At 38.6% G+C, this 9,154-nt stretch overlaps 1 protein-coding gene across 1 annotated transcript; it reads left to right on the plus strand.

Annotated features, from left to right (window-relative positions):
* The first annotated feature begins 272 nt into the window (after nucleotides 1-272).
* LOC150041239 (melanoma antigen preferentially expressed in tumors-like) lies at nucleotides 273-8,928 on the plus strand. The gene is made up of 4 exons (XM_090326003.1): nucleotides 273-604; nucleotides 4,399-4,695; nucleotides 5,542-6,129; nucleotides 6,369-8,928. Exons 2-4 carry the CDS (start codon nucleotides 4,409-4,411, stop codon nucleotides 6,880-6,882), a joined length of 1,389 nt encoding a protein of 462 aa, XP_090182129.1. The 5' UTR covers nucleotides 273-604; nucleotides 4,399-4,408; the 3' UTR covers nucleotides 6,883-8,928.
* Nucleotides 8,929-9,154: the final 226 nt, after the last annotated feature.

Raw genomic sequence — 9,154 nt, forward strand, 5'->3', positions numbered from 1 at the left:
TCTCCCACCAGTATCATCAGTACGGGGACCACAAAAGCCTGGGTGGTCTGGTTGTATCCTTGTTTAAAATATATTAAAAAAATCTGAAATAAAATGTGCCTCTTTTTCATTTTCAGTGCCCTGTCCTGCTGTATTGTCTACTAAATCTAGTTTAGTCATCTGAGTTCTATATCTGCTTGGAAGAATCCCTGATCAGCCTGTTCCCAAATTATACCTTTGGGGCCTGAAGGCTTCTAAGATCTGGGCAGAAGAATAGTGGAACTTGGTGGAACATCCCGATAACCCACACTCCCAGAAACTACTAGAAACCAATAACTTGGAGCTCTGGGAATTTCTCAGAACTCAAGGGATCTCGGAGCTTGAAGTAACTCTGCTCCTTTAGGTCAATCACCTCTCAGTGTTAACGAGGTTGACTGATCTTGGTAACAAGTGACTCAACTCAAGCTGAACCACAACATTCCTCTTCTGGCTAGTTGAACTTTTGGGAAAACTATTAACAGAAATAGCACCACAAAGCCAGTTGCATTTACTACAGCAAGATCTAAAGAACTGAGGAGCTCCAGCAGCTGAAGAAAGAAATTTTTTTCCCGACTCTTCCCATTAGGTAAATTACAGTAGTATCTTTTATATGTGTGTATGTTAAGTTACACGTATTTCGACCTAAATTACCCAGGGCTAAAGTTTAGGTAGATCATTAGGAATGGTGATCTAGACAGATGACTCACTGATCCACTAGTGGAGCACTGATTATGCATTGTCTTATGTGTAATTAGCTTCACTTACCTAATAATTTCACTCTCACTCTTTAAAATCCCCCAAACAAGGCTGGGGGTTTGACTCAGTGGTAGAACACATGATTAGCAAGGACAATTCATTGAGTTCAAAAAGTTCACAACAGCAACAACAACAAAAATTCCACAGTTCTTCCCCTTATATTCAGAAAGTTATATTCTTTCTTGCATCTTAGTTTTGTTTGTGATTAAATTTTTTCCAGTCCTAGGTCTTGAACTCTGGGCCTTGGCACTGTCTTTGAGCTTCTTTGCTCAAGGCTAGCACTCTACCACTTGAACCACAGCACCACTAACATCTTTTTCTGTGTATGTGGTACTGAGGAATCGAACCCAGGTCTTCATGCATGCTAGGCAAGCACTGTACCACTAAGCCACAGTCCCAGCCTGTGATTTTTATATGTCAGATTATAAATAACAAGTGTCAAACTGTATAGGTATTCCCTGTGGATTGCTTTTCATTTGTATTATGGTTAAAAGCACTTTCTCCTGAAGAATGAATCCATGTTAACTCACAATCTGTAGATGATGCTCTCATTTCTTATGTAACATGACAAATTGATACTTCTTTTATTGTTGCTATTTTCTGAGGCCTTTTGAGCATGCCACTATGTAATCTAGGTTGTAGATGGACTCCCAAATCTTCCTGCCTCAAAGTCTGTGTGCTGTGAATACTGGTATATACCACCATCCAGACTGATTTGATCTTTTTAGTACTTTATTTTAAACTTTCAAAAAATGCAGCAAGATGGCCATGACCACTGTCTCATTCCTGTAATCCCAGCTACTCAGAAGTGGGGATTAAGTTCAAAGCCAACCTAGGCAAAAACAGTTGGAGATGCACTCTCTGCAGACTGTGCATATGTACCTGTCTTCTTAGGGGGCCACAGATAAAAGGATTGAGTTTGAGGCTGCCCCCAGGATATATGCAAGACCTTACAAAGGATAAAGTGCCATTTTCTTCCCAATAGCCACTTGAGTATTACAACATCATTCTGGTGTCATACAAAATTATCAGTACATGCAAATCAGTTGCAGAAAGCTTTAGAGGGCCTGAAATATGCAGGTTCTCCATTTTTGCACCTGAAAAATAACTGATTAGACAAAGGCTGGGTCAAAGTGATTGACAGTATGCCTAGCAAGTGCAAGGCCTTGAGTTCAACACCAAGTACCAATAAAAATATTGTACAGAAAGTCTTATCTCAGAATTTTCTACTAATCTTCTGCACACAGAAAGTTACAGCACTAGGAGACTAACACTGATGTGTTGCTAATAATTAACTGTAGGTTAATTTGAATTTTATCACTTATTTATTAGTTCTTTTTAAAAATTCTGTTCCAGGATTTTATTTGATTCTACATTGCATTTGGTCTTTCACAACTCTGACACTTGGGAAGAGTCCTGGTCAGGTACTTTTATTTTCCAGTCCTGGGACCTGAATTCAGGGCCTGGGCACTGTCCTTGAGCTTTCTCAAGGCTAGTGTACTACCACTTGAATCACAGCACCACTTCCAGCTTTTTTTCCTGTGTACGTGGTAGCAAGGAATTGAATCCGGGCTTTGTGCATGCTAGGCAAGCACTATACCACTAGGCCATGCTCTCAGCCCATCAGGTATTTTTTAAAGAATGTGAATAATTTCATTAATTTCATTTATTTGGTTTTTTTTGGACAGTCCTGGGGAATGAACTCAGGACCTGAGCCCTGCCCTTGGGCTTTCCTCAAGGATAGTGCTCTATCACTTGAGCCACAGCACCACTTCCTGCTTTTTCTGTGTGTGTGTGTGTGTGGTACTGAGAAATCAAACTCAGGTCTTCATGCATGCTAGGCTAACACTCTACCACTAGGCCAAACTCTCAGCCCAATTTATTTGATTTGTATTATGACTATATTAAGGCTATGGCTATGGGGCAGGAATACCCATTTTGCTGTCTTCCCCTTTACCTCAGTGGTAAGGAATAGATTCACACCATTAGCCAGATATACAGTACCTGAGACTAGATAGATCAAATACACTGAAGTTTATTAATAACATGTACAGCATAGGTAAGGAAAGTACCACATAACAGGAAAAACTCTTTGGAAGAAAGTTAGGAAGCAGAAGACATGTATTCTTGGTTACAAGATAATGAAATGATCCTTAGTTCATAAGGAGTTTATTGAACTGATGAAGTAAACACTGTGGATTGGTGGGAAAACACAAACCTGCTGGTCAGGGATAAATAGGCACAGTGCTGATCCCACCTAATTAATAAGAGGGTGCTTTGGATGGAGAACTCGAATGGTAATGTAATAAGCCAGGTAACTTTTAGTTGATAAAGTTGTGGTTTTACATCTTTGTGTAGATTTATATTCTCCTTCTTGTTGAGTTATATTTCTTCTTTTTTGTGTGCCAGTAGTGGGTCTTAAAGGTAGGGCCTAGGCCCTGTCCCTGACCCTTCTCACTCAAAGTTGGTGTCTGCTATTGAGACACAGCACCACTTGTGGCTTTTTATTGGTTAATTGGAGACAAGAGTCGCATAGACTTTTTTCCTATACTGTCTCCAAATGCCATACTTAGGTCAGCCTCCTGAGTAGCCAAAATTACAGGTACGAGCCTCCAGTTTCCAATTTGGTCACATTTCTTTGGTAGGAAATATCAGGAGGCAATTAGCTCACTAATAATCATAATCTTCTGCTAACTTATTACTAATTTATAATGACATTTTGTCATAGGCTTATACTTGTCACTATGGTCTGCTGAGAGTCCAAAGGCAATCCTTAGAGGGAGTGGAACTCAGTGCAACTTCTGGCCCCCATTAGTACTTGTTTTAATCACAGAAAAGAATTTTAGTCCCAAGACATGAGTCCAAAATGTAGGACATTGGAAAACATTTATTTAGAAAGCAAAGAAAGAAAGGCACACTCTAATAGAATGGGCATTAAGAAGAATATACTTTGTAGGTCTAATACCAGGGGTAAAAATGGGTTGGGACCTCAGCTCAATTAAACATTCCTTAACTACTCATTGATCTAGGTACCTGACAAATCTCAATTACTCTTGCTACATTAACAATTGGACATTATCATTTGTGCCTGTGACATTTAATTCTGATAGGCTGACTATCTCAGTTCCATTATAAACATGCAAGCTTTCTGTAACTTTTAATGAGCAACCCATGATCAAAGGAGCCATGGTAAAGACTGAACCAGGCAGGTTTCTAAAAATGTGATTTTCTTCAAGAAAAGCATGATTAATTCCAGGAGTATGTAAATCACCTGGGACAAAGTATGAAGGAGCTAGCTTCTTTTTCATGTGCTCCAGCTCAGTAGGGTAACTGTGTGACAGAGGATGGATACATACATATTCTAGTTACTTATAATTACAATATTTTGTATTTTCTGTCTAGCTTGTTTCATGCTCACATACATATATGGACATATAGGTATACCTTTTTGCCTAGACACCTATTAATTGTTCTCTATTCTTTGTCTACAGTAGCATTATCTAGTGACTGATTGATTCATCATATATTGATTTAGTAATATTTTGTCTAGTTCTAATTTAGCTGACAAATAAGAGGCTGTGAATGTCTTCCCCAAATTTCTAAATCGTTCTCTCCATGGTATAGGTTCGTTAATATGGATTCAAAGGAGCCAGGCACACTACTCGACCTTGCTGTACAGACTCTGATGAGCAATGAACCTTTAGCCATCCATGCCCTTGAGGAGATCCCAAGAGAACTTTTTATTCCATTGTTTATTGCTGCCGTCTCTGGTGGCCACAAGAAGATTCTGAAGGCAATAGTGAGCATGTGGCCTTTTCATTGTCTCCATGTCGGGACCTTGAATGTTCAGGAGTCATACTGTGAAATTGTGGAAGCCTTGATTGATGGTCTTCAGTTCCTTCCTGTCCACAACTCTTCTCGGTAAGACTAATAGACACATGATAAGTCAGCAGAAGATTATGCAAGGACATGGTGCACAAGAGGGCTTATTAGTCTCCAGAGGTAGTTAATGGGGAATAACGGAAATCTGTGTAATATTCGGTGGTATGCATATGGTTAAAAATGAATTAACAAGGGGCCGGGAGTTTGGCCTAGTGGGAGAGTGCTTACCTAGCACGCACGAAGACCCGGATTCAATTTCTCAGTACCACATACATAAAAAAAAAACCAAAAAGCCAGAAGTGGTGCTGAGGCTCAAGTGGTAGAGCTCTAGCTTTGAGAAAGTCCAAGGACAGTGCTCAGACTCTGAGCTCAAGCCCAGGACTAGCCAAAAATTAAAATAAAATAAAATAAAAAATGAATTAACAAGTATAATAGACTATGAATAGTGCAAACGGTATAATCTTTTAGAAAGACTAGACCACAGCCCAACAAAATCAGCACCAGCAAATGGGCATTTGCAAGAAGGGAGGTGGGGCCAAGGGGAGAAGGGCATATGAATGGAGAGGGTAAGTGAGGAAGAATACAGTTGTGAGTTCATTATATGTACCACATAATAAAGAAAGTAAGGGAAGGGGTGGGTGACAGGGGATTGAGAATGTTGAGGGGGTAAACACTGATCAAGATGCATTGTAATCACAAAGTGATTTGTTAAATGTCAGCTCCCCCCCTCCAAAAAAAAACATAACACAATCTTGTCAAGCCACATTGGGTTTTGTTTTTATGACCATGATGTTGGAAAACAATCTGTGTGAGGCTATAGGTACATTTGAATTCATCTTCAAAGTCTGCTATCTCTTATATGTGCTATCCTTTCCTCTCCTACAGGGTGCCCAAACTGAGGATCCTAGATTTAAGACAGGATACAGAATGCAAGACCACATGTTCTGACTTTTTGAACAGGTTTCCATTATGTTTTCAGTCTTGTGTTTATTCTCCAAACTCTATCCTGAAATTACAAGGAGCCAGGCCTGATTTTTCAGATTCTGAGCCTGAGCTTCAACTATCCAGACAACCCATGGAAGTATTAGTGGACCTATATCTCGATGGTACTGTGAAGACATGGCAATTGCTTTCTGTGGTTCTAGGTAAAGTTGAGCAGAGTTTTGGGTCCCTGCATCTCTGCTGTAGAGATTTGCAAATTGATAAAGTATCTGAATGTAGAAGCACACTGAAGTTTCTGGATCTGGTTTGCATTGATCACCTGGGAGTGCATGGATCTTATTTGAGTGAAGTTTGCAGCATTTTGGCTCAGATGATTCACCTGGACAGCCTTAGTCTGTCTAAAATCACATTTAGATCTTATAAGGGAAAAAGCTTCAGAGCTTTTCTCACTCACCTTGGGCGGATGGACAGCCTTCAGGAGCTCAGCCTGGCTTACTTCTCTGTCAAAGATCAGCTGCATAAAATACTCAGGTGAGAGACTGGGGAGGTATCTAGGGTTACATGGAATTTCTTAGGACTTCCTATCTAATAGGTGATTGTATAAGCCACATGATTAACTGATACTATAATGTATATATGAAATATTTTATTCTAGAGTCATGGGAATCTGAAATCTAGGAGTATTTGTTTTAGTCCAAAGCTCATTTTTTGAAAGTTTAAAATATCATGTGTTTGATAATTGAATATAAATACTTCTTCCCTTTCTGCAGAGTTCTGTCACCTGAGTTGGATTTCTTGTATCTGAATGTCTGTGATCTGACTACTAAAGACTTCACTTCCCTGTCCCAAAGCTTTCAGACCAGCCGCCTAAGGGTATTGAATCTCAGTAACAACCAGATAACTTGGGAAGACTCTCAACCATTACGGATTCTTCTGGAGAAACTATCAGGTACCCTGAAGCATCTAGAGATAAATAGTTGCCTTATAACAGACACTATTCTCTCTTCTCTCATCCCAGCTATAAGAAGCTGTTCTTTGCTCCATGTCCTTGGCTTTGCCTCCAATCCTATTACCATGCCTATGCTTAGGAATATTTTCCCACACATAACAGCCTTGAAGGACCTGAAGTATGTGCTTTATCCTATCCCTGTACATTGCTATGATCAGTGGGGTTTTCGTGGCAGCTTAGACCGACAAAAGCTTTCGGTAGTGAAATCACAATTGAAAGTAATGCTGCAGGCAGCAGAGCGAAATGACATGAAGTGGACCACTTCATATGCATGATTTTCACAGTACAAAGAGCTGATAGAACAATGATGTATGCCTTTAAAGCATTCAGTATTCTTGCCTGAAGCCCAGAGTCACCATATTTAAAATTCTGCTGTTCAAGACTTTGGTGTTAGGAAGATTAGATGTGTAATTGGTATGTCTAGAAGAAAATAGAGAGCGTTGAGAAGTCCTGTGAGTCTCCTGTCTATTGTTCTCTACAACTGCTTTCTTGTTACTGATCACAGTGTTGGATAAGTGATATGGGCAGACCCATTCATGCTATTCCATTTTATTGCCAAATTGATCAGTTCACGTATGGGTGATTGACACCAGTCAGGACAATTTAAATCTTTCCTGGATGCTTTGATAGAGTGGTGGCTTTGATAGAGGAGTGACTGAAGACACTAATTTCCACCCTAAGGTATTTTAAACATCTTACCTTTAATGTTGCCTTGAGTTGCTTAGAAGAAACCATCTGCTATTAAAAAAAAGAAGAAGAAAACTATGCCCACCTACCTACTGATATCTAAAACTGCATGTTGCCACAACCTTTCCTAGATCTTTATTGCTGGAACTCAGTCTTTATTTCCTACACATTGGCCAAGAATCTATTAATAGGTACTACTCTAGGTGCTAAGAGTGAGAAGGCTAATAAGCCAAGGTTCTTACCTCAAGCCTCTCAGAGTACAGATGCTCCCACTGTTTATCTGCCCCCTCCGATCTTTCTTAGGCCCCCTTTGAAAACTATTTAACCTCCTATACACAATAATTTCCTCCTTTACATGTTCTGTTTAGTAAAACTGGCCTCCATACTATTAGTTAGCTCAACACTCAAGTCACAGCTTAAATGGTTCTTCCACAGAAAAGTTTTTCTCTTATTTCCTTTGTCAGTCACCTTTTTGTCATTGTGCAAAATGCCGAGGCAGTCAGCTTATAATTACTTCGTTTGGTTCCCATTTTCAGAACTTTCAGTCACTGGTTGCTTGACTTCATCATGTTTGAGGCTGAGCTCATAGCAGAACAGAACTGCCCATGTACTGATCCCCAGGAAGGAGAAAGAGGAGAGGGGCTGGAGTGCCAATAGCCTTTCCAAAGGCATGCCTCCAATGCCTTACTTCCTCTAAGCAGGACCCAACCCCAAAGTTGCCATCACTTCCCAACATCACCATCCCTTAGGTACCAAGCCTTTATCATTGAGCTTTTGGGAACATTTAAGGTCTAAGCCATAACACTTTCCTTACTGTCTCCGGTTCTGTTATCAGATACTTTCTCGTGATTCATCTTATTTATATCCCTAATGTTAAATATCATTTTATATGTACTTGCTTCTTTTTTTTACTTGCACTGGAGTTGCTTGTTTGCTATGGTACAACTAGGCATATGTGTCAATTGAGCCTTAGAAATCTGGCCATTCCAATATGTGATATTCTATAAATGTAAAAGGTACTTTGTATATTCCAGACTTAGTAATAAGCAACAGATATGGAATAACTAACTAGTAACTCATTCACACTGTTTATATGTTGAAATAGTGTACAGTGTTTCAAACACAGAAAAAGCATGTAAAGTGAATTATTTGTTCTTAACATGTTGAAATTCCAACACCACTGCATATAAATGACCTAGTAAAAAAATAACTGAAAACAATTAAAAATTGTTCACAGTGTTTTCTTGTTGAAATTAAAAGAGTGCATTTCTTCAAATGAAAAACATAAAAGTGTGCATTGTTTCTCATGTTGAAATTATCCTATACTCCATTTCAGACTAACTCAATAAAAACAATTAAAATCTGGGCATGGTTGTCTACTCCTAAAATCTCAGCTATTCAGGCCATGGAGGAAGGAAGATTGAGAATCAAGGTTAGCCCTGGAAAAAAGGTACACCTTACCATAGAGAAAATAATAACACAATAAGTAAAATAATAAATCATTTTCATTAATAACAAATTACAGTGCCAACTTAGAAAGAAAAGTGTTAACAGAACTAACATATGTTTTATTTAACATAATTGCACATACCATAACATTTCAAAGACATGAAACAAAAATATAAAAAATAAATACTTTGTTTTTCAGTTTTACATTTCCAGTGTGTTAAAATGACAATGCACTGAATTTTAAAGACTTATAAAAATGAAGAGGTAATTAACAATTTATATTGCTTCCATATCAATGTTACATTATTCTTGGTATTTTGTGTTGGTATTTGTTATTAAAATTCACCTATCTATTTAAACTTTGTTTTGGTTTTTACTTTTTCCAGTAGTATGCTTATAGCATAATGTCCA

The sequence above is a fragment of the Megascapheus bottae genome, chromosome X (assembly GCF_031878675.1).
Source record: "Megascapheus bottae isolate mThoBot1 chromosome X, mThoBot2.hap1, whole genome shotgun sequence".
NCBI classification, from domain to species: domain Eukaryota; kingdom Metazoa; phylum Chordata; class Mammalia; order Rodentia; family Geomyidae; genus Megascapheus; species Megascapheus bottae.

Coding starts and splice junctions, on each gene's coding strand:
- LOC150041239 (XM_090326003.1), top strand. CDS start 4,409: ATGGATTCAAAGGAGCCAGGCACACTACTCGACCTTGCTGTACAGACT. Junction 4,696..5,541: donor CCTGTCCACAACTCTTCTCG/GTAAGACTAATA, acceptor CCTCTCCTACAG/GGTGCCCAAACTGAGGATCC. Junction 6,130..6,368: donor CAGCTGCATAAAATACTCAG/GTGAGAGACTGG, acceptor CCCTTTCTGCAG/AGTTCTGTCACCTGAGTTGG.